At 34.1% G+C, this 26,889-nt stretch overlaps 1 protein-coding gene across 2 annotated transcripts in view; it reads right to left on the reverse strand.

Moving 5' to 3' along the window:
* Positions 1-457: 457 nt before the first annotated feature.
* LOC120870042 (CD2 associated protein) overlaps positions 458-26,889 on the reverse strand; it is an 86,685-nt gene continuing 60,253 nt past the window's right edge. For both annotated transcript variants that reach the window (XM_040249504.1, XM_040249503.1), the window contains exons 10-18: positions 26,003-26,039; positions 24,846-24,908; positions 19,090-19,261; positions 18,558-18,700; positions 11,697-11,809; positions 10,910-11,011; positions 9,684-9,853; positions 7,918-7,981; positions 458-3,421 (exon numbers count right to left, since the gene is read on the reverse strand). In XM_040249504.1, the coding sequence (XP_040105438.1) occupies positions 3,380-3,421; positions 7,918-7,981; positions 9,684-9,853; positions 10,910-11,011; positions 11,697-11,809; positions 18,558-18,700; positions 19,090-19,261; positions 24,846-24,908; positions 26,003-26,039 (906 nt within the window). In that variant the 3' untranslated portion in view covers positions 458-3,379. The remainder of the gene's footprint in view (positions 3,422-7,917; positions 7,982-9,683; positions 9,854-10,909; positions 11,012-11,696; positions 11,810-18,557; positions 18,701-19,089; positions 19,262-24,845; positions 24,909-26,002; positions 26,040-26,889) is intronic.

The following is a 26,889-nucleotide window of genomic DNA, read 5'->3' on the forward strand; positions in this document are numbered from 1 at the left end:
CCAAAGAAAGGGATGCTGCATTCAAAAACAAGGGAAGAGGATGTACTGTGCCTTTTTCATCTGCCTAATCCATATCATCTCCATCACTGCAAGATGTTTTTGAGAAGAGGAAATTAACCTCTCCCATTTTTAAAAACCTACCCCATGGCAAACACTCCATAAGGTACTTCATATAAATCATTTCAAATTCTCCCAGTACTATAAGGTAGGAATTATCTCACAGTTCCAACTGAAATAAAAGACTCACAAAGGTTCAGGAAACATCATACAAGTCTAGAACTTTTAATGCCTTTATATCTGCCTGTTTGCACTGTTGTATTTGGATTGCAAAGAGTTGGACACGACTGAGCAACTAAAACTGTTTTATTTGGAAAACTCAAAGTAATATAAAATAATCTTCGTCATACTCTGCAATAAGCATAAGCTGAAGTTAATGAAAAAATAATAACGACCGACACAACTGGCAACACTATTCTTTATTTTCTTTTTGAAGGAGAAGCATGCTTTTTACAGCACCTGTAAACAAGTCAGTGAAGTCTACTGTTCTGAGTTTCCCCATAAATATATATTATTATTTTTTTGGAATGTTAGAATACCACAACACCAACTGCATTACATAATAGATACTGAAGGCAAGTTAGGCTATAACAAGGGTAAAATTTTATGGCTAAAAATATTCATAGCAGCAACTTTTAAAAAGATGATTTTATTAAATCAAGTCATTGCACTTGGTCATCTTATTGCTACAGCAATACAAGGCCATTAAATTTTAACACTTCTCATTGCTGATTTGAACTGATTGTCTCATTCTATTCATACATTTCAAGTTTAAATGCAAGCATAAAATGTTTACCAATACATCTAGAGAGCACTTGGGTTGTTGTTGTTTTTTGTGATCACAGTAAGAAGCATAAAAAGAGAATCCTCTGTTACACCAGGCCCATTCTCTCTTCCTATCTTCAGACTTAGATTTTGTAGAGAGGTAATAGCTTTATAGAATGACCGAAGCCTAGTGGTCACATACATACACACTGTACATCTAATATTAAAATATAATTCCAAAAATTAGTAATATAACGTATTTCAAAGAACAGCAACCTGAACAACACATTCACTAACAATTTGGCAATGACAGATGCCAAGCAGTTCACCTCTACTCTGTCATTTATACTCACTCATTATTTTTAAAAAAGAGAAAAAGATTTATCCCCAAGTAAAAGCTATTACTATTACACAGCATCTTGTGATATGAACTTTACAGGAATTAATAAAATTCCTATATCAAGAGCAAATACTGGTGAATTGCTAGATTAAAGTAATCGTTTTTCCCTTTGAATTTGTTGGGTTTTCTTTACTATTTGGTCAAGGGCAGGAAAACAGATATGCTACTTTATTATTTTTCAATTCTAACTGAGGCAAACACTTTAAATGTCTTTCTGCACTCATGACCATCTTGATCTTATGCACTGGTGAGAAAATGATCAACAAAAACTTTAAGAACAGCCTCAAATCCTCTGGAAACTTCCCCTACCCTATTATTAGGGTGGGCAGGAGTCCCTTCATAAGACTTTATAGTCATCAAGCTGAAGGATGATTTCCAGAATACACTGTTTTTATTTCTACCTAAGGACTTTCATATTAAAAGAAAATTAGATGCAATTTATCTAAGAAGAAAGAAATCATTCATTTGACAAGTCATTTAAAAACATTAGATGAGGAATAAACAATTTTGTTCAGTAGTGGCCTCATCAGAAGAGCCCAAGGACTTTAAAAAGTTAAAATGTATTCACTCAGTACACAATCAGATTTCCCCCAAAGACGAAAGTTGTGGATCTAACATCAAGTAATTATGTATTGGAGTTTCTATTTCACTCTTCTTTTATTGGAGACAACATAACAAAATTTCATTAACACAAGATTTCAGTACTGTAAGACTAAAACTTACAGGAAAAATATTGGTTTGGGGGTTTAAACAATACCAAATAGAAGCATGATAGATGGTACTTAAAATCTGAAAGTCATTTGCTATAATAAAGCTTAAAGTCTAATCTTTTTGCAAAAAAAAAATCAAATTTTTACTTTTAATATAAACTCACATTATGTTGAGACACATTATCTGTAGATAACATTTTAAAATGCTCAAATGTTCATAAGTGACTGAAGAATCTGCTCTTCATCCATTTTGTGAAAATGCATTTTGAAAATGGACAACTATATTTGGTTTTAAATAAGCTTTATGATCTACTAGATACTCTTTTTAAAGTTGGTACCTAAATGATAGCCCAAAACATCTCCACCAGTTAGTTTAGTCTAGCAGGTAAATTACACAATGTAAAACCTGAGTATATACATAATGATAGCGCGTCAAAGTATGAAAATGCACACTGAAGTTCTAAAGTTTTGTTTTCTACATTTCCATTATTAAAAATCAGAAGCAGGGGCACGAAGAATTAAATCACAAGAACATGAAATGAGTTAATATTTGAGCCCGTAAAATAAGCAGAGAAGTACAGCAATAAGGCTGGTGTTTGCATATTATATGTGCTGTTGTTTGTAGGCACAAGTTAAGGGTTAAATTGACATTTTTAGTTCCTTAGACCTCATGTAAGCTTAAAATATAGCTCACATTTTCCCCAATATATTTAACAATCTGATACATTTTAACTAAATTCCTTTTATGAATCCTATAGTGCAAGCAATATAAAATGTTCCCAAAGTTGAAGAAGTTATTTTGATTATTTCATTAGTTATTACTATATGCATGGGTGAGTAATCTGGTTCGTAGCTAGGAAACTCCTATTTCATCACCCAGAGTACAAACAGCACTGCAAACAAACAGGCACAACAGTGTAATCCTGGGTTAAGAAGCTAAACATAAAAAATATATATATACAAAGTTTATATCCCTTATGTTTTATGGGAAAAGTAGTGGCTAGATTTACTATAAAGCTAAACTGTCCCTCTCAAATGATATATTTTACAGATTATTTGAAAAGATACCACCATATTTATAGTATAGATCTCTTTAAAAATAATACTACTATTTTGATTAAAAAAAAAAAAACTATTGTGAACTTTCTTTCCTTATTATACAGATTCAGTAGTATTTTAAAGCAAACTAAACAAAAAAAGTTTGCAATCCCAGCACATAAGAAATAAGGCCTCTTTTTTTTTTCCGTATTGGCAAAACAAAATATATAAAAAAAATTCACCCTCCCGCTTACAACTTTTCTATAGATATAATATACTATATTCATATAGTATATGAGTTCATATACTCATATTCTTTATCACAACATCAACATTTGTTATCTCAGTTGAAGTTCATAGTGTTGCTTCTGAATCCCTGGAACATTGAGAACACTGGGTGCCCGTCACCTCAGGAAGACAGGAATGCTTTTTTCAGCTTCTCTATTTCCACCTAAAATACAAGACATAAATTGAGCAACAGATAAAAATCTTTACTTTAGTAAGGTGTGTTTATTTTCATCCTAAGTCGAGAAGATCTGATCATAATTTCAAGCCTCCAGATTTTGGTTTCCAATCTAAAATCCAATTTCCAATGGTGTGATAAATACTTAGAAGGTTCAACAGAAGAAAATGTCACAATGCAAGTTCCTTAGTGGTAGGTAACAACAACAAAAAAAGTACCTACAGCTGCTTTTATAGAGAACAATGTTAAGTAATGTATTTGAAGATCTGTAAGAAAATCTTTAGCCCTGTAAAGAACAGAGCATCCTTGAAACCAAATTAAGAAATATACTCGTACCTGTAATTACACAAAGTGGGCAGTACAGAATTTTTTTTTCTCCAAAAAGCAGGACCAGTTTAGTTCTATGTTTTTCACTTACTGCTTAGATAATATTGGTAAATCACTTAACCTCACTTGGTCTCAACTTACTCAACTGTAAACAAGTATGTTCTAGATTAAGTTGCCTTTGAAGCTCAGGAATATAAATATTTCCACCATTAGGTAGAAGACATTCTTCACTTAACAGAAATTCATGACTTAAGACACTGAAAAGAAAGTTAGAAAAATTCACAAAATTTTCACAGTAACTCTAGAATTGTTTTTAATTTTGACATAATACAAATAACTAAGTTGAGGCTAAAAGAGATTCAATACCACACTTGTGATTCCATGTAGAACTTGTACTGGTAAAGTCTAAGGCTTTAAAAGCCACAGCTTTTGTACTCTCTTCCCAATTATATCCCCTTCATGGATCACAGCCTTGTTGTGGAGAAGGGACTTGTGTAACTCAATGAAGCTATGAGCCATGCCATGCAGGGCCACCTAGGACAGACAGGTCACAGTGGAGATATTTTGATCATCTTTGACCATTCACTGCATGCAGAAACATTTAGGGCTGACCTTCTCCTTACAGCATCATCCTTCTCTCCCATCATCCCTTTCCCCAATAAGGCATAAAAATAATGCATGTTATGGCTAACTTCTGACAAACAGTTCATTACCAAACAGTGAGCATTTTGCAACTGTCAGAATGTATAATTTCAATAAGCTCACCATCTCCTAAGGGATCCTAACCTTTCAAGAACGGTTTGTTTATTCCAGGATATTTCCTGGTATTATTCTTTGATTAAGACGATTATTAGCTAAACATGTTAGCAGCACTGGATTGAGACAAAATAGCCTCAGTCTTCGGCTAGAGTTTCTCTTTTAGCATGTTTAGGTTCATTGTTCATCACTAGATTTTTGTATAACTCCACAGTATAATTTAATACTGTCTGATGTTAATGTTAGCACTTCCCTGGTAGCTCAGTGGTAAAGAATCTGCCTGTCTATCTATGCAGGAGATGTGGGTTCAATCTTTGGGTCTGGAAGATCCCCTGGAGAAGGAAATGGCAACCCACTCCAGTATTCTTGCCTGGGAAATCCCACTAACAGAGGAGCCTGGCGGGCTACAGTCCATGGGGCCACAAAAGAATCGGACATAACTTAGCAACTGAACAACAACAAATGTTAATCCTATAGTAATTCAAAGTATTACTTTTAATTTGGAGGAAAACATAGTTTTCCTTTAAAACTATGATCCTAAAACTCTATTGCCTTTATTAAAGTACACTTTTGCAAATACAAGGGTCAAATTTTTCCCATTTAAAAAAATTTATAACACGGGTCAGTAAGAAGCTAAGTAACAGCTGATTTTGCTGGGAAACAAAAATTAGATGAAATTCTTCAAAATAAGAAACAAATAATTCATTTGACTTTTCATAATTTTTATGACAAATTAAGTCATATGTACAAATTTAGCATTATTAGTTCCTCTTGCTAACATTAATACCTTATTTCCATATATGAATATTGTTATGTATAAAAATATAAGGAACAACATTCAAGAAACATTAAAAAAAATTTTTTTCAATGTCTACCATGCTTTACACTGGGAATTTAACATACATTTAGAAGATATTATGTATCTCCTACCATTTATTAGTGTGACAAAAATTTGTCAGCAATCTAATATGTATACAGCACTGTACTAAGAGCTATGGGCAAAGATGAAACAGAAAAAGATCCCATCTTCAACAGTACAGAAGTGGGCAAAATAAGTATACAACATAAATAGCGATAAGATAGAAAATTATTACTTATTCATCTCCTATAAAACCAAACAACATGAGTTTAAAGTAAGAAAAACCGCTTTTAATCAGAGGACTGGTGGCCAACTCAATGAATGTCATTGTTTGGGCAGGGCCTTGAGAATTCTACAGAACTTGGGCATGAGAAGATGAGACAAAAGGGACACCCATGAAAATACAGTAGGAGCAAAAATTCAGACCAGGGACTTTCCTGGCAGTCCAGTGGTTAAGACTCTGCATTTCCACTGCACAGAAGCGAGGGTTCAATCCCTGGTCAGGGAACTAAGATCCCACACACTGCACAGCACAGCCAACAATGATAAATAATAATAATCCAGGCAAATCAACTGTAAGGGACAATTGGGGATAAGAAGCAAGTGAGCAAAGAAAGATAAACTAGGACTGGGACATAAAAGACTTCATATACCAAGTCAATAGGCTTGAACTTCATTCAGCAAGTAATAGTTCTCAAAAACACTGAGTGAAGAAAGACGAGATAAGAACGAGAGAAACAAACTAAACAGAAGGTAAGAGCATGAGAAATGGACAGAAATGGTGGGAATAACGGAGAGGTTTCGGGAGTAAAGCCAAGAGACCTGAAAAGTGAGTGGGATTAGAAAAGACAGAAGTCCCACGTCTGCATGACTAGAAGGGCAACAAACTTTCAACACAAACAGAAAATCAGAATCTGAATAGACGGTATCATGGGTAACAGGGGACACGCTAAGTGGAACATTCAGGAAGACTACTAGCTGGAAACACAAGAGAGAAACTGGGAAAAAAGAACTAGACTTCAGTGGAAGATGCAACACAGCTGATCGCCATACTCCTGGGCACAGGTGAGCACCATGGATACAGAGAGGAGGGCTGAGGATAGCCCTGCAGGAGCGCCTCACTTAGATTAGGAGGGACGAGAAGTCAGACAGAAGAACGCAGGGTCACAGAACCCAGAACACACTTTGAAAAGTAGAAACCCGAAGTGCTGGAGAAACTGAAGAGACACAGGAGCTGCCTTCAGAAACCCAACATGCAAAGAGTTAAGGACTGAATTAAAAGCGAAGAATCACTGACTACAAATATATGCTTTTCTTGTGCTTTTGCTGGTTTTGCAACAAATGAATCACGAATGAAAAGAGAAAACTACAGATCAAGAGGGCAGCAAGACCTAAAGGGGGGCTTTTTATTTTTAGAATAAAGAGGAAAATTGAGTATTTTCAGGCAAAGAAAGGAGAGTACCAATAAAGGGTACATGTCAGATAAAAAGAGCAAAATTGGAGTTTTGATAATCTGCCAAATACCTTCACATATAGTATCTCAGCAAGTAAAGCTAAACTAGGTAAGTGACTTCCTCATTCAAGCTGTGTAACTTAATACCTAAGAGCAAAGGTTCTGAAGTCTGGCTGCTTCTGTTAAAAAATGTTAGCTCCACTGCTGACTTAATCATTCTAAACCCTAGTTTCCTCACTCTTAAAATAGGAACAATGATGCTTACAAGTTGTTATGTGTCCAATGAGACAATGTTCAGGAAGTGCTAAGTCTGACATATCCGCAGTTCTGAACTGAAAGTCACAAGGCTACGTCAGAAGAGGAGCTCAATTTTTTTTTAACAAGTTCCATGGTTGCGGTTCCATAGTGAGAACAAAAAGAAACAGGCTAAATAAGAAGTTAAGGTAAAATAGGGAGGAGTATGCAAGACTTAAATACAAAATGGGAAGAGCCTCTTCAGAAAAGGAGGAAACACTGAGATATGCAGATAAACACTCAAACACAAAAAAAATACAAATGAAGACAGAAGTCAGTGAGGATGGAAAAAAGGGAAGATAAATAAGTGAAACTGTCAGTCATCAGCAGAGTGAAGATGATGACATTAGCTATAAAGTAAAATTAATTCAGTGAGGAAGCAAAGTCAGCAAATCTAAAACCATTTCATTGCCATTACCGCTACCCCTGCCCCCAAGCAAAAAAAGGAAAAAAAAAGTATAACTGTGAAGAAAACTACAGGTCAAGGGAGAAACAGAGTGCAAAAGATCTAGAACTAGACACTTTTAAGAGACAAGAATGTCTGCTTCATTCAAGAGTGCATCCCGTGTGCCTCATGCCTACAAGAGTGAATGCTCAAAAACACTGGCTGAATGAATGAATGGAATGTGGCAGGGAGTCAGCAAGAGATTAATTAAATGGTGACCCATGGTAGGGAGTGTCCAACCAAAGCAGGATAGCATAATTTGTGGTGGAACCAATTGCCCAGTTGGGTTGGAAAAAACATGTCTATAGTTTATGCTGACTACAATCTCAATGCTGGAAGAAATGAATTACCTCTAGATTACTTCTCATTTCCTTCTCTTCTTCCAAATCTTTTCGTAGTTTATCCAGTTCTTTCCTAAAAACAAAGTTATTTATTGCTGTTAAGTCTTTCAATTAATAAATGTATTTGACTAAGGCGAACAAATCTGTTGGCTGATATCCCAGAACATAGGAAAAATTTTGCAAAGGAAACAACCATGTTGATTAGAATAACTTCAAATTCTCTAGCTGAAACAATTCAAAATGACAGTTAAAAATAAAGCAAAAGCAGGGCAAATCTGAGAGAAGGAAATTTTTCAGTGAATACAGGTAATTTTCCATATTCAGTTATCATCCATTTTGAGGCAGGACACACAGCTCAAATAAGGTGGTAAAATCAATGTGAAAATATGTCACGAGGCAAAACAAGTTATAGTTTTTAATATAATAAACCTGAACTTTACATATGTCTTTCTCCCTCTTTTTTAAACTTAAATATTAAACTCCAAAATCCAAACCAATAACAAAAAACTTTAGCCAGCAATTCCTCTCCCTATAACTCATGTTTTCATTTTTCTAGGCTTCTATCTTTTTATTTAGTCATTTTGCCTTCTATTTAATTTTCCAAGAGGAATTCAAGACTTTTAAAATAGTCTTTGGAAAGACTTCTAAAAGATCTGATATATATGCTTTAAAATATAGGTCATCAATATTTTTATTCATTCTACAGCTTATTTAAGAGCATCTATGGGCCATCGGTACATGCATTTCTTAGTTCTTAGCAGCACACATGGCATCAAAAATGTAAGATGTCCCAACCCATTCATTTTATAAGCGACCAACTCAACCCTAGCAAAAAGGGATCCAAGTCCTCTGAGAAGAAAACCAAATATACATGCAGACATATACCAGATCCAAAATAAGATGAACCTTATTTGCTAGTACTTTTAAGACTAACCCCTATGTTTGACATTTCTAGCCTCAAATTACATTTTTCAGGCTTATCTGTGCTATAACATGTATTACCAGCTCACTTCTTCTTCTGGCTGTAGTTGGGCACTCCACCGTATGGATGGACCGCACCCTGTTTCTTCATTCCTCAACTGATGGACATTTAGGTTGTTTGCACTTTGGGGCTATTATGAATTAACACTATATATGGTTTTTGTTTGAACATCTGTCTTCAATTCTCTTGGACAGCATTATACCTTGGAGAGGAATTGCTGGATCATACGGGAACATGACAGTTAACTTTCTAAGTAACTGTCAGGCTGTTTTCCGGAGTGGCTGTACCATTTTACATGCCCACTCGCAATGCATGAGGATTCCAATTTCTCACATCCTTGCAAACACTTGTTATCGCTCATAGTTTTTATTACAGCCATCTGAGTGGGCACGAAATAGTATCTCTCTATGATTTTGACTTGCGTGTGCTAATATGACCAATGGTGTTGATCATCTTTTCATGTGCCTACTGGCCATTTTTCTATAATCAAATTGCTGGAACCTAGTCTATAGTCGAGCTACTATTTCCTGTTTTCACTGGTTTGCCTTTTTCATAATCAGGCTAGGTTTTCTTATTCAAGCTTTCCAATTCCTAATCGGAATAATTAGAATAACTGAGTTTCTAATTATTCTGTTTTCTAATTCCAGCTTTTTGCCAAGAGGAGAGAGACACTATTAAAAAATTTCTTTGAAAACAAACTTGCTCATACTAGAAACGTCTTTACTTGATATAATTTGGAAGAACTCTTTACACGTGTGTTAAGTAGTACTCAAAGAATACAAAGGCTACTTACCCATGGTCCTTTTTCAGTGCTTCCACAACATACAGCAATTCAACAATCTGAGCTTTAAGTTCATCCAAGGAATTTTCTGCTTCTACCTTAGCTTTCATTTCTAATGGAGTTAGAAAAGTAGCTGTATTTGGTTTAGAGGTACTTGAAGGTGCTGGAAGGTGCACAGGTGGCTGAAAACATAATAAACAGAAAATTTTTATTTTATTTGTATTTATATTTAATAAGTTCAAAAGATATTTTTTACTATAAGGAGATAAATAACTGAAGTAATACTTCCAAGATAAATGATAAACCTGAAAATCAAAAAAAGCAGCTTGATGTTCACAACTGGAAAAAACCACTAAATGACCAAAGAATAAACCTGTAATTACTAAGGGTTTTTCTGAGAAATGTCAAAGGTTTCATTTAAGAAAAAAATCCATTAGATTTATCTTATGGTTGCCGAGTGGAGCATCTAGAAGCAAGAATATAAAAGCATTATTAAGGTACTACTTTGATCCTTCATATTAGTTACTGTTTAGAATATCCACAGAGCTCCAATGCAAAGCAACTATAAAGAATGCAGTAAGTCCAAAGAGGCATTAAAATGAATCCATGGCCTGATACCCTCTTCCTAGTTCACTTGGGTAACAGCAGGTATTGATAAAATTTCAACAGACTGCTGTCAGCTGAGAGAATCAGATTAAGTGTATCTGATATTCTGAATGGCAGTCAGATGCCCTGCAGTGAATCTGAGGAGCAGGAATAATCTTCTCAAACATAAGATGTGTGTCAGTTGTTGCAATACTATCTTAAATTAAATGGCAAGGGACTAGAAAAGGCCCTCAACACCATGTAACAGATGGAAGAATCCAAGTCATTCCCGTGTTCATTCAGTGCTTATTATGGTGTCAAGCTCACTATGATGTAAGGAGTAAAGAACTGTTGGCTTCTGCCGAATAGCGTGGGTTTTAATGGGGAATGAAACAAATGTATAGATCCATGCCTTAAAAATTATGAAACATGTAGCATTTGTGCTACTCATTTAAAATAATGTAACCCTCCTAAAAAGAGATCTGCAGAGAATAATGCAACTTCAATTTAACAGTAATCATTTTACTTTTAGTAGGCATTATTTCTTGGCTTAAGAAAGAATCCTTCCTGACAGACACTTTTAAACCCCATAATTCTGATGTTCACAAAGAACGCTACAAATTATACAAATCTTAGACCACAATGCACCTCACCTTTGGAGAGTAGCATGAATCCTTCTTGTGTTCAGATGGCTTTAGGTTGGCACTGTCATCTTCTTTTGGTAACTTCAAGGTTTTTTCTGGGCTTTGAGTTGGCTAAATGATTTTATTTTTTAAATCAAGAAACAGAAAACACCAAAGAAAGAAAAGGTAGTAAGCATCTGGCTAATAAAGTAAGCAACTTTTATCACTGTTTTCAGCAGCTACTGTTCCAGATATCCCGTTGTCGTTAATAGGATGTTACATAATTTCATGCTGAATAACATAGTTGCATAACGTAAGCATGGAAAAACATCTTGTCTATTAGCAACAAAAATTTTCTCTACTTACATTAACTTAAAAGCATAATAGTGCTTAAGAAGTAATATATGAATACTTAAAGTACTACCAGTATCCCAGGTGATGTACAGAAAGCATAAAAAGAAGTTATAGGGGGTGGGGAATGCTCTTGTTTTTTCCTGAAGTGAACATGTACCACTCAATTCTAATTACTGTTGTTGGACAAGTAGATTACACAGGTCCCCTGTCTCCTTTCGACACTGTGCTCTATGGTTATGGTCTTAGGACAACTCCATTTCTGATTCTGTAATATTCCATTCCACATTCTGCGGAAATGAACAGGTCTCTTTCCCCATCTCTCTTAAATACAACCCTTGGCCACTTACGTATAGCTGTCTTTCTGATTTTTTAAACTTCACTCGAACTATAAATCCCCCCTATCTTCAGAAGGACTCTGGATTTGCTAAATGGTCTGTGCTTCACAACAGTAAATGTAACTCACAGAATGTCCACCATTGAAGCGGCCAGGCAGTCTTCTTCCAGGCATCTTCGGTCTATTTGCAGTGAGATGTAGTAAGTTCTCTGAGGAAGCTATGTCATCAAAATTTACAAGATCTGGAGAATAAAAGTAAACATATCTATTAAGAGAGAAATGCACATTTTAAAAGGTAAAAAAGAATATCTGTATTTTCAACAAACTATAAAATTAGAAAGAGTACCACTAAGACTCACAAGTTGACCTGTGCTTTTCATATGCATTTGGAAAACAACACTCACCCTCAAGTTACTAACATCCTCTTTACCTGATACATTTTATATATCAACAATACAAAGTTCATGTCTTCAGTAGAGCCTTAGACCTCAACAAAGTTCTTACTGAAGGATATAGATCTGTATCATAAGCTGTGTGTGTTAGTCGCTCAGTCATGTCCGACTCTTTGCAACCCTGTGGACTGCAGCCTGGCAGACTCCTCAGCCCACAGAATTTTCCAGGCAAGAATACTGGAGTGGATTGCCATTTCCTCCTCCAGGGGATCTTCCTGACCCAGGGGCTGAATCCAGATCTCCTGCATTGCCAGCAGGTTCTTTACCGTCTGAGCCACCAGGGAAGCCAGTAGAATGAAAAAGCCAATCTTCCTAAGTTCTTACTTACAAAAAAAAAAAAACCTACTTCAACGCAGAATTACAACATATCAAAAAATTAACTCATGGAATGTGTATTAAAGTTCAAGTAATATCCTAATATTAAAATTTTTAAAACTCAGTTTTATCTGGAACCCTGCTGCTTTCCAACTACATTTCTTAAGGTAAAGATAAAGTATAATTTAATGTCTTTATACATGTATGTGCATAGTATACTGTAGCTGGGCCTTGACCTGTTTATACTTCACTGCACTTCTGTTCAGATGGCATCCATGTGTAGGAATCAGACTACAGTCATAAATCTAAGGCAGATTCAGATAGCAAGGGAAAATGCTACATACATCACCCATGTGCCTTCCCATCACCAAAGGCTGGTTGACCTTTCCATTCAGTATCTTGAGTTTAAGGACAAATCTAGGTTAATTTGCATCTCTGAAACAATGGTATATAGTACCTTCCCTTTTGCTAGACGGTCCAGAAAACCTTGCTGAAGGAGCTGATCTTTAATTTTGAAGCCCAGATATCTATAAGTGGTATAAGAACCCTAAGGTTAATTCCAGACACTTCCACTATTATGAAAATCTCCCTCTGGCCCAGATTCCAAACGAAGAATATTAATCGCAGCCAATATGCCATCACTCATTTCGGCAGCGAGGCATCTTTCACCTTGTCTTCCAAGTATGGAATCATTTTTCATGCTGCCATTGCCTGGAAGTTTAAAATGCTTCCTGTCAAATATTTACATGCACAAATTCAAAGAACTGTTATTTCTTAAAAGAAGTCCAAAGACAGTTATCATTATTGCCCTTAAAACTTAATCAATTTTCATATTCTAAATAATTTAGAGAATTTTTTTTTAAAGGGATGGAAGACACAAAGGTAAAACAGGAAGAAGGTTATTACTACTTGGCAATATGCATTCTGTAACAATTGTATTTGCTGACCTCTGTTAACTCTTCCATCTTCATGTTCTGGGGTTGCTTTATATGTTCTATCTTGGATCTAGTTACTAGGCTAATATATCACAACAGGCAATCTAATATGCTTGGTTTGATTTCTGTCTTGAATTGTTCGGTAAGTGTCCACAAATAATTATAATATACACCAAAGCATAATAAGAAACACAGCGGCTTTAATGGAAAATGCATTATATAATGTGAGAGATCTTGAGTTTAAATATATATCTAAATAATTACTACATAAATGAAGAAAACAGTATTTTAAAAGGTGTTAAAAATATGCTATAGTTTGAAAGGTTAGAAATTGCTTTTTACACTGATACATACATACTGACAACCTACAAAAAAAAATCTTGAAAAGCACAATCCAGTAATTTTTGCCTATGGAGATTATTTTCAAATGCATATTTAAGCAACATGCAAAAAGAAAAAGAAATAAAAACACAAGAAGAGATGAAGCTAAATGAAATTAAAAAGGTAAATGAAAGGAAGATTTACAAAATTATAGACCATGCTCATGTAAAATGCCTTCTGTATGTCCAGTTTTGGGCCACAACACCAAGACAAGTAATTTTACTATTCTAATACTCTCTCAGGTCCTCCATTTAAGTCACTGGGTTAGTAAAATGAAACCGTGCACATTTCTGACTCATGATATGTTTGAATGTTTCTAAGTTTGCCTAAGAGTGGTATCAGTGAATCTGTATTTTACTCATGGCATAAAAGGCATGACAGTCACTTAACTCTTGCCATCACACGGCCACTCTGCAGTCCGTGTACACTTCTACACACTGCCAAAGACATGGAATTTTTAAAAATCAAAATGAAATATAAAATTTGGGGAGAAAATAAACTGACTTTTATGGTTGTCAATTAAAAAAAAACTTTTATCAAAAGAATATTTTAAACTAACTAATCAAGAAAAAATTTCCAATATAAATTTCATTTTATTTTAAAATGGAAAACCAAAAGGGTTAGAATAGACAGACAAACATGTACACTTTAGTAAAATCACAAAGAAAACTCAATGTGCGCCACCTATTTATAGTGAATATATTATTTTGATTTCTTTTATAAATTGTCATCTTACCAAAATGGAGAAAGGTAGGATAATTTCCTGACACGTAAGAAGGGAAACATGGCAAACAGGCTAGGAAACAAAATCTGGAAAGAAAAGTCAAGGATAGGAATGTCTAGAAAAAAGACTAAACCAAAAAAATTATTTTACAAAGCAGGAAAAAGGAACAGTCGTAAATGAATAGAACCATTTCATATTTAGCAGATATTGCAGTTTATCTAAACTTACATTAAGATGTGTATTAGATTTTAGATTTATTCTTTTGTGTTTCATAAAGAAAAACTATGATTAGTATTAATTTCAACATACATTAAACTAGAAAGAAGCCTTTTTAAAAATTACTCACTTAACACCACGACAATTTCTAAAAGGATGCTTTAGTACTGAAACTAGAGGTCAGAGTAATAAAATCAACATATTAACAACTCATTGATATATTTGCAACTGAAATTAAACCACCTTATAGTCAAGTTTTAGTCCTCAGCAGATGATAGTAGTTACAATAAGACAGGCAATTTTAATTCTGGTATAATAGGAAAAAAAAAAGCCAAATATTACTTTTAAATATCTCACCATAAAAATACAACTCAATATAACACTTAAAATCTCCCACTGAAACAAAGGAAAATTCAATTGTGCCTTATGTGAAACTCTCTATAATGATATTATCAAGGAAATTATTATTAGAAAATAAAAAATTTTAATTACCGCCCTTATTTCCCAGGTAAATTCTACATTTTGGGGTACAGTGTTTTCTTTTGGCTTGAATCCTAGCTTAGATGCAAGTTCACTTTTTAAAGCATCTACCGCTCAACAGGCAGACATCATATTTGAAAAATCTCACCATAAGTTGAACAAATATTGAGAAATTAATTTAAACAAAATATATCAATTAGCAATTAGAAGTGAAGAGAAAGAACACCATTCTACTTAACAATGATGACTTTCAGATCAAATAATGTATATATTTCTAATATTTCTTTTAATGCAAGAAGAATTTATCACAGAAAGATAATCAAACAGGATAAAATACTATACTCTAAGAATACTTCATCAATTGTCCTTTCTCAATGAAATAGCTGTTTCCACTAAATTTTCTATCTGGAAGTTTAAAACTATTTATAAACCAATTTTACTTTCTGGAAAACTTACTATTTTAGAAATATTTAGACTATGTGAACTTTATAATTAACCTGTAGAAGCAGTAAGGTTATCCTAAACCAATTTTTGATGAAGTGTTGGAAAAAGAGAAGAAAAAAAAAAGAAAACATGCTTTGACAGCTCTGTAATATACAGTGCTATCTTTTCTCATATGAGAATATTTATGAAGAAACTTTTTAACAAACTGAAACAAATTAAGTATTCTAGGAATGTTTTTCTTATATGAATAAAAGTCAGACAATATTTATATACATGAATATATATGTTTATATATGGCTTTATATATAAGGAAATCAAATCAGAGAGTAGGGAAAGGAATTTACATCCTTAACAGACAAGAGTAGGTACAGCACAGATATAAGGGATCATTCAATTGTTAGATAAGTGAGAAAACTGAAGAAACATGTCAATTACCTACCAACTAATAATTTAAAACCCACATTTTTTAACAGCAAATTCTACTATATCATTTCACCTCAAATTATTATTTTACAAAATAACTAAATTCTAAGGAGACTTTCACGTATGTTTTATACTTTCTGGAACTTATGTTAAAGGGCTAGTTTCATGTCATTTAAAAAATAAAACCTTACACTGACCCATGTATGTAAACTAAATCATACCTCAATGCAAGGCCAAATTTGAGACTGTATCTGGTAACAAGCACAGTTCTGTTTTTTTTTTAAGGTGCCAACATCTCGAAGAAGAGGTAAAACAAGTACCAGGTTCATTTTATACTACAACTACTACGAACACAATATTCTAATTTAAAAAAAAGGAAAGAAGAAGCCTCTGATCTGAGGCTTGAAACACAAGCTACTTGCTGTCAGCAGCAATGCCTTTTATCTTAGCATCCTACTTGTGCGAATACACACCTGCTCAGCAAATATTTGCTACTTAATATGAACTCAATTTCCAAACTTTATATTTTCTGAACTTCACAGTGTGTAAAGTGCAATACACCAAAGGCAGTGTGATAGTGGAAGATACAGACTGCAGCTTGGAAGTTAACTGTTAGTTTTTTTGACCACGTATAGTCTTCAGTTCAGTTCAGCTCAGTCGTGTCCGACTCTTTGCAAACCCATGAATAGCAGCACGCCAGGCCTCCCTGTCCATCACCAACTTTATTCATTTCAACAAAAAAGCTAACTAGAAATCAGAATATTTCAAACTCTGTTCCACAAAGCCTCTAATTTTTAATGAAGAATAAATAATGGTTATTAGATATAAGACAAGAAATAGGACCAAGAAACAAAGGGAAAAAACAGAACTTTCCAATCACCAGTAGGCACATATGTCAAGGAAATAAAGCTTGCTAGTAACCATATATAGATAAGGCTTGGGGAAAAAAGTGAAAAATTTGTTTTAACTTACAAAAAAACTTTTTGGTAATTTCCAAGACTATGAGGAAACTAAATAGAGCAAATGTTAAAGAATGATACAAAGTAACAAAAAATACAGGCAGAAAAAAAAAAAAGAAGCTCTAAATATTACACTTTCAGCTACCAAAGAGACTTTTTGATCAAAATCCAGAACTTCTATGATAAAAGACTGCCGAAAACTGCAGAAATTCAAAAGATTATACCAATGGATTTTTTAATATCCAGAGTTTGTGTTTAATTTTTTCTTTAGTGTTGAAAACATATTTCTAGCTACATTAAAATCAAACAGAAAATAGTAAGAACTAATAGAATTATATTTTTTACTACTAACCTCAATTTTTAAAAAATTAAAGGATTTTTTAAAAAACATAAAGATGATTTTTGTTTTTATTTTACTACCAGTAAATAACAATTTTTTTTTTTTACCAAAAACATACTGAATATATTTCAGTGAATGTCTCTAAAATACAATCAACATCTCAATTTCCAGAAATTATTGATAAATATGAATTCATCCAGATCCGGCAAGATCTAAATATATGCTGAAAGATCTATAAAACATTCTAATTTAAAAAAACTATAGGAGGCTATGCTAAAGTCAGAGCTTTTGTACTCCCAAACTAAAGAGAAGGAAGGAAAATACAATCACCTTAAAAATAAGAAAGGAAGCACATTTTACAATACAGTGATAAAAAAAGTTTAGTGTAACTGGCCTTCAAGTTTAAATGTAAAGAAATGGTAACTTGAAGCTAAAAAATACATAAGACATTTTTTTTAAAAATTAAGGAAATACCAGAGAACTTTAAGGGGGTTTAAAGAGTTCTCTTCTGTTTATATGATCTTGAACATTTGCTGTAACTGAAACTTACTTTGTTTAGATGCAAAATAGAGGAAAATGCCATCTGCCTCTTAAAGTCAGTGTTATGAGAAAATGTGTTTAAAGTGTGAAAAAACTAAAGAACAAATGCCAACTGCTACAAAACAACCATTACCACAACGTGATGACTGTGTGATGCTTTTAACAGTAAGACCTTTATCTAGACTTTATCTAGACTTCTCTGATGCAAAAAGAAAAAGGAAAATGACCTCTCAGTATTTCATTTTATAACTGAGAAGTATAAAAGACCAGGAGACAAAGAGGATTAATAGGCTAAAAAATCAGTGTTAAAACTGAAGGAATAATATTTAGCTAAAGAAGTAAACCTTGCTATATATATAGGTAGAGAGAGAGTCATGAAAAGTCTGTTTTTCAGAACTGGAAACAATAGTATTTGGAGATTTTAGTGGGAAAAGAAAAATACTCTTCTTAAATATAATCTAGCATGGCACTGAAACTCTAGTTCATTTATATCTGCCCAGGTTAGGTGGTATGGTCATTCCACTATGAAGGGATAGAACAACAAACGGCTGAGCTTTTAATATCCATCTCAGTTCTCTGACCAGTGACAAAGCTTATGTGAACCAGAAATATTTTGTCCATTTATATTCTTTCAGTTTCACTTTCTATTTTGGCTTGAGAGATTTTAAACAAATTTTAATTAACTTTCACTATATCCATACACAGATCTTATAGTCAGTAGCTTCTAAACTGTATTTGCACTTTTATTTTTTATGCACCATCTTTCCACATGTTAACTTACCTGTTTCTTTAGAGCTTCTAACTGTAAGTGAATCTAGGTCTACTGATTTTGGTCTAAGTGGTAACTGTTCAGAATCTAGCTTTGGTTTTGATACTGGCTCAGCTTCAAATTTTGATGAGCTGGTAGAAACATCTCCATTAATCCTGAAGTGAGAAAAATCAAACACATGTAAAAATCATTTGTATCTGAAGCATGACCATGTTTTTAACATTGTGATTTAACAACACTATAGATGTCATAGTGTAACACTGATTTTTCTTTTTCGTCTATAAAATTATTTCCATTAACATAAACCTCTACCCTAAGACCTATCATAATAAAATAAGAAATGTAAATAAAACAGTTTAACATAAGTATATCTGCCTACAGTGAACATAAGATTAATAACATTTAATACAGATTACAATCTATACGAAAAAGATGAAAAGCAAGGACTTTAAAAATAACTTTTGGGATTAAAAAGACAATAGAGCCAAAATTATGTCAAAAGCAAGTAAATCAAGAAACTAATTTAAAGTTAGATAAAACCTACTTGGCTACAGGAGGAGGTGGAAGAACCGGTTTCTCAGGGCGCTTTGGGTACACTGCTCCAGATCTCAATAAATTACTGGCTTTGGTGGGTGGAACAGGCTTCTTGGGCGGGACTAGTGGAGCAGCTGGTTTAGAAGGTTTCTGTTCCAGCATTGATTTTTCATCCGATTTTTCTATTATTTAAAAATATTTAGAAAGTTACTAACAATCAGAACTATTTTTAAAGCTATGTTACACTAGAAAGGTGTGAAACACAAAGAGACACTATTTGTGTATATGTACACTGTTTCATCTGTTTTAAAGCTATAATTTAACTTTAAATTATTTATGAAGTGTTAGTCGTTCAGTCATGTAGGACTCTTTGCGACCCCATGGACTGCAGTCCTCCAGGCTCCTCTGTCCATGGGATTCTCCAGGCAAGAACACATGAGTAGGGAGCCACTCCCTTCCCTTCTCCAGGGGATCTTCCCAATTCAAGGATCAAACCTGGGTAGCCTGCACTGCAGGCAGATTCTTTACTGTCTGAGCCACTTTAAACTTAACTATCATTTTAAAAAACTCTACCCTGGTAGGAAGGGGGACCACTGATAATCTTCTGATTAACAAATAACACCTGCTTCTTACTGTCTTCCCACCATCCTTTGCTCTTAGGGTTGGTATTCTACTCCAATATAATCATGTATAATTTACTCTAAGCAGAAAACAACATTATCTGGACTTAAATCCAGTCCACTTTCTAAAACTGAAGTATAGGGAACTAAAAATGAGTAGAAACTCTAGTGCTATTTATTTATTTAAAAATAATCATGAAGACAAAAAATTTTTTTGAAAAACTGAGGCTAGATTGATTAGTTGCAGATAAAATGACAGGCTTATATTTATAATTATTATCATTATAATAGGAATTTTATTAGTACCATTTCACTTAATAATTTTATGAGATAGTTAAGAAAATATGCTGGGGAAAAAAATTAAGAACAGTATCATGTCATGTTAATAAAAATTTTGTCACCAAAAAGGAATAGTTAATACATAATGACATACTTGTAAGTTCCTGTTCCATATTTTATCAGTGGTCACTTGGAAATGCTTTAGAGAAAAACACAGTACTCTGCAAAAAGTAGGAAGTATATCCTTAATTGATTCCACTTCCCTAACATTTTAGAAAAGTTTAGGACCAAAAAAAAAAAACAAACAAAACTACCCATATTTATCTCACTGAAGTGACTCGAACTGGAACGTGATGTATTTTCAGAAGTCTAAGTACAAAGTTCAAGGAGCTATCATCACAGGAACACATCTGAGTAACCACCGCTCCAGCCAAGAACTAAGCCTCAGCCACATTAAGTTCCTTCTCTTCATGCCTCTTTCCAATCACCACCTCAGTGCTCCAATCCAAAGATGTCTTCTAACACGACAGATCACTTCTGAATATTTTAAGTTTACACCAATGAGATCATAATATGCTACTGTGTGAAACTCTATTGTATTCATTTGTTGCTATGCTATATATTCTTGCCTGAAGAATCCCATGGACAGAGGAGCCTGGCAGGATACAGTCTAAGGGGTCGCAGAGTCAGACACGACTGAGTGACTAACACACACACATGCTATACTGTATCCTGGCACCTGAATGTACTTCAATTTATTTATCCATTCAACTACTGATAGACATTTTGTGCTCTTTCCAACTGAGGGTCAATGTAAACGATGCTATGATAAACTTTGAGTCTTTTGGTGTACATATGGAACACACATTTCTCATGAGTATGTAATTAGAAATAAAAGTCCTGGGCAACAGGGTCAACTTTAGTTCTCAAGGGTAGACGTAACAACTTACATTCCCACCTACAATGTGTGAGTGTTTCGATAATCTGGATCCTCACTAACATTTAGTATTGCTGCTGCTGCTAAGTTTTTTGCAAAAAATTTCACTCATGTTGGTGAGAATCTTACTTTGGTTTAAATAAAATTACATTTCCTTGCTGAGTAATGAATTTGAGTAACTTTGTCCTACTCTGGTAAGAATGGAGCAGGCTACTGAAAGGTATGTCCAGGAAAGTCGTCCCCCAAAGCAGGAGAAAAGCATGTGCTCCTAAGTGTTGGGATCACTACTATCCTGAGGGACATGTATGATGAGCACAGCACCTCTGAGAAAACAGTGAGAATGATGCTGCAAAGCAGGTTTGAGACAACCCATGCGGAGGCTTGGACAGGGAGGATTTAAACTCCATTCTTATGATCTGGAAAAGCGCCCCATGAGATAATAGGGAGTCACCTAAGAGTCCAAGGTAAGAGGTGATCTGTTTCATGTTTTCTGGTAGCTCCACTTCTATACTCATCAGTAAGGCAGGGTTTTTCAGAGGACATGCTCTGTGAAACTGAGATCAAGAAAGAGCTAAAAGGAAGGAATGCATGCTGGAGGAACACACTGCATCTCCTGTCAGAAGGCTAAGGTTCCTCCAAGGGGACCTAGCTATGGTTTGAAAAAGCTCTCTCTGTTGACTCTGGAACAAGAAAGAGAGAGAAACTTATGTTTGTTTTTTTAAAGAAATAATGTAATCTATGTCTATAATGGGCTTCCCTGGTGGCTCAGAGGTTAAAGCGTCTGCCTGCAATGCGGGAGACCTGGTTTGATCCTGGGTGGGGAAGATTCCCTGGAGAAGGAAATGGCAACCCATGCCAGCATTCTTGCCTGGAGAATCCCATGTCTATAATAGTCAGACCCTCTGAATTGATACTGGCTCTCCCTGAATGCTAGTTAATAGGGAAAGCACTGACATTCTTCTTATTTCTTGCACCAGATTAAAGTCATGCCAGGTTAAGGAGAACATTTTCAAAATATTAAGAATTGTTTTCCTCGTTGTATTTGTCTTATTTCACTTATTTAAAAATTTCTTACATTTGTACACCTAAACTTTGAAATCAACACTTCACAGTAAGCTTTAAAATTTTTTCAATGAAGAGTTTTGGTGGTTTTGGTAACATTTACAGATAAGGGGGGGGAAGGTCTTTTTTATTCATTCACATAATTACCACTTCTGGCATTCTTCATTACTCTGTGTACATCCAAATGCCAACACAGGATCATTTTCCTTCTGCCAAAAAGAAACTCTTTAAACCGTCTCTGTGCGGTACATACAGGTCTACTGGCAAAGCATTCTCTCAGATTTTATCTCCAAGTTTTAATTTTGCCTCCACTGCCTGAAAAGTAATTTTGCTAGGTAGAGAATTCAAGGTTGACAGTTATTTTCTTTCAAGCCTTATGTTTCTCTTTATCACTGCTTTTCACAGAACTTATTATGATGTGCCTTAAGGTGATATCCTTTCTGTTTCTTCTGCTTGGAGTTCACTGAGCAGCCTGGATTTGTGGGCTTCAAGTTTCTTCCAAATCTAAAGATTTTTCAACCATTATTTCTTCACATATTTTTTTCCTGTCCCTTCTCTCTCATTTCCTCAGGGACTCCACTGACACATAAGCAAATCCATTTTCTTTCTGCTGCCTGAAAACTGCTTCTAGACAATAAGCTGGGGGTAACTTTAGGGTTTGCCTCATTGGTTTCAGTGATAACTTCTGTCAGTGGTAACAGCCCTATGTTACCTTTTGTCCAATGTCTGAAACCACTGTTAAATATATTTTACCCAGCTTCTTAGTTTTCTAACTCAAGAGGGCAAATTCAGTCCCTGTCACTTCCTCATGACAAGCATTTTGAAAAAATAAATGTAATAAAAATGTGTTACCTCCCATTTTGTTTATAAGATCAACTGATTGATTTCAGGAAATATAGAAAGTCACTACCTTATTTTAACAAAACCCTTACCTACTTGATAAAGGGGACTACAAAAGAAATAACAATGAAAATAATTTAGTAACAAACTTCTTACATGTGTATGTATGTGTATATGTGTGTATATATACTCTATGATGGTTCTATATTATCTTTGTACGGTTTTTCATGTAGGACAAATATTATAACCAAGTACCAAAATAAACTGATCCAAGATGTAGACCTAACAATAGCTATATCACAAGACTAGTCAAGAAATATCTTTGCATCTAAATTTTAAAATCTCAAATGTAAAAAAAGGAGAGTTGAGGATATAAAAACTTTCCATGGTGAGCCCAGTGAGAAAGAGATAAAGCTATGAAGGTGTATGACATTCAGAGTCAAGAGTGTGCTACATTTAGTGAATAAAGTAGAAGATAATACCAAAAACGTAATCTGGGATCATTTCCTAACAACACTAAATGCGGACCAGGACGTGGAGCAACAGGAACTCTCATCCATTGCTGGTGGGAATGCAAAATGGTGCAGACACTACGAAAGACAATTTAACAATTTCTCACAAAACTAAGCATGCTCTTACCATATGAACAAGCAATTACACCCCGTGGTATTTACCCAAGTGAATTGAAAACTTATGGACACACAAAAAGATTGCATAAGTTTTACAGCAGCATTATTCATAATTGCTAAAACCTGAAACCAACTTTAGTAGGTGAATGGATAAACTGTGGTACATCCAGACACTGGAATATTAATCAACACTGAAAAGAAATGAGCTATTAAGCCATGAAAGGACATCGATAAACCCTAAATGAATATTACAGAGTGAAGACAATGTGAAAAAGCTACGTAGTATATGAGCCCCCAGTTATATGACATTCTGAAAACCATAAAACTAGGGAGAAAATTAATGGATGGGCAGCTTCAGGGGTTGAGGGAAGGGAGGGATGAAAAGCACAGAACACAGAGGAATTTTAAACAGGTGAGACTATCCTATATGACAGCACAGTTATACATTTGTCCAAACTCTTAAGATGCACAATGCCAGAGGTGACCCCCCAGTGACGATTCTGTGTCAGTGGAGGTGCACTGATTGTAACAGGGGAACCAGTGTGGGGTGCACTGATGGAGGGGAAGGCCGTGCATGCCTAGGGCAGGGAGGATACAGGAACTCTGTGCTTTCTGCTCAATTCTGCTGTGATTCTGAAACTTCTAAATAAATTAAAAAAAAAAAAACTTTAAAAAATTAATCTGGTAACAATGTGAAATAGAAGCCAGACTAGGGACTGAAATAAGAGAAATCATTACGTTAAGAGAATACATTAACACTTTAAGCAAGACAAGAACAGGAAGTAGACTCAACACTGGCAGTAGATACAAAAGTATTCTGCAACAGTGACAAGTTTTTGCAAGTGTATATAACCTACTCTACTAGACACAACCACTGCAGATCTTGTGTACAAAAAGCAGGTATTAACGGTAACAAAACGTGATGTTTTCAAACAAAATACATATCTTGGAATACCTTTCCAAGTTTACATGATAAATATACACAGTGAAAATCAAACAATACATAATAAATCACTTCCATGTTTTAGGTAAGACCTCACTCTTATACCCAAGAAAAAAATTTTTTGATATATTTCAACTGGGACACTATGAAAATAATAAGAGTATAACTGTTTAATGTGTGGTTTTCTCACACATTATTAGAAATAACTGATTAAATGCTAAATCCTTACTGAAGTGATGGTATAACTTTCTCATGAATGTAAACTGGTATCAGTTTGAGTAAAATCTTAATTTCCTATTGATCTGGACAAACTCCCTCCCAGAAAACCCCAAGAATTTCATAATACATAATGAACACCTGTTAAAAATCAGTGTCAGTGACTCAATGTGGAGATACATTTTTCTCTACACTGATAAAGAATAATTATTTTTCTGATACTGGAAGAAATCACCTCACCTTTTTCCTCAGGCTTTGTAGGAAAATACTTCTTCTCGGTACCTACCAGCTCAGGCTTTGAAACTAAAAGGGGGAATAAAGTTAATACTTTAAAAAAAAGATAGTTTTAGAGCACAAAGATAATTATACTACTAAAAAGCAAAAGTTGAAAAAATAACATAAGATGAACATATGTTTAACAGAATGAACAATAAACTGCAATCACTCTGTATCTAACCCTGAACCTGCCACTATCACCTTGAGTTAAGGGACAGCACTGTGGACTGAGTTCCTACTCGTTCAAGTGAAGGAGTTCACATCCTCTGCAACACCACTGCTCAGGAGAACTTCCTGTAATGATGGAAATACTCTGTTTTTGTATGGTCCAATACTGACCACTGAGACCTGAAATGCTGCTACTGCAACTAATTAACTTTATTTAAATTTTAATTAATTTTCAAAGCCCAGTTTATGACTAGTAGCTAAAAACTCTCCAATGCCAGCTTCTACGAAAATTACCTTTAAGGTAATCCTTGCTCTGAGATAAGGTTAGTAAACACAAAGCTGAAACTATGGAGAAGGGAAGGACTTGTGTTACTCAAAAAAAAAAAAAAAAAAAGCAAATCTTTCAAGGAAAAAAAATTGGACTGCACATTTAAAAATCAGAAATTATGGGTTAGAACTTAAGAGAAATAGAGTCAGATTATAAAACATTAACTCTAGAAAACACTTCTAGGTACTCATCCTTTATGCAACTGTTTAAAAAGGAAAAACAAAAACTCTTCCAGTCTGCTTAAGCATTATCATACTCTTTGAAGAATATATAAATAAATCAGTACTTGTTTGTGACTCTGAAAAATGGATCACATCTGAAAACTTATCAGCTAGGTAAATATTTAAGATTTAAGCTTAGTCAATTTTCTTAACTCAAAATGTCATAAAATATCCAAATTATTTTCAAAATTCCAATTTTATACAGTTTATACTTTTAAAAAATACTGATAGATACTAATACACATGAACACTCAATTTTCATGTATTTTAAAAAAATTTTATATAGTGTCATAGCATTTAATTTTTGCTAACAAAAATAAATGATTTACAGAAGACCCAATTTCATCATTTTAGAACTTAAAACTATAAAAAACAGAAAACTGAATAATCTGTTTCTTACTTACTTGGACCCTTAGCAGGTGGTGGTGGTTTCTTTGGTTTCTATTAAAATAATAATTGTGAAAACAGTAAAACACTTACATATCAAATATTTATAGTTAAACTCTGATCATAAATAATCTAAGTTACATAAATACCTCTCCTTATCCCATCCCTGCTAGAAATTATAAAATGATAAGATCCAAACAACTCCACAAAAGATCACAGACAAAACATTTATCCTATTAGAACAAATGCCTCTTTGATAAAAATTAAAATATTTCAAAAATTATCACTGACTTAGATAAACTTAAAAAAGCTTAATGATGAGCAGAAACATTCTTCCCTATCTCCCCTATTTTAAGATTCCTATGCACCATTTTTACCTGTCTTTACCTGGCAGGGAAAGAAAGATACTTTATTTTAAAAGAAGAAGAATACCTAATAAATATACAGAGCTTTCACTTTGATTATTCAGGACTCTCAAAAAGAACATAAAGGCAAAGGTCTATTTTTTAATTTATTAAAATTCTCTTAGGTTTACAAGCATTCATTTATTTTTGCCTTAAAAAACTTGAAACACATTTCTAAGTTTGTGAATTTGGTTTTTCCAAATTAAAAATAACTGATAATCAATACTCCATGAACATCGAATAAAAGCCAAAAAAAAAAAAAAAGAGTTCATTAACAAGAGTATAAAGTGTGTAAAAATAAAGTACACCTGAAGCCTGTTGAATTAATAATGAATGAATTTAGCAAAGGAAGATCTCAGACAGTGTAAGCCTTCATACATTATCCTTTTGTAATTTACTTTAAATAAAAGATTTCAAAGGTTAGAGATTTCTGCACTGGCTTAAATATGGCAAACTGCCTTGCTGGGGTTTGCCAGCTCTCTGTGTAAATCTTTTCCTCT

Source organism: Oryx dammah, unplaced genomic scaffold, assembly GCF_014754425.2.
Source record: "Oryx dammah isolate SB20612 unplaced genomic scaffold, SCBI_Odam_1.1 HiC_scaffold_11, whole genome shotgun sequence".
NCBI classification, from domain to species: Eukaryota; Metazoa; Chordata; class Mammalia; order Artiodactyla; family Bovidae; genus Oryx; species Oryx dammah.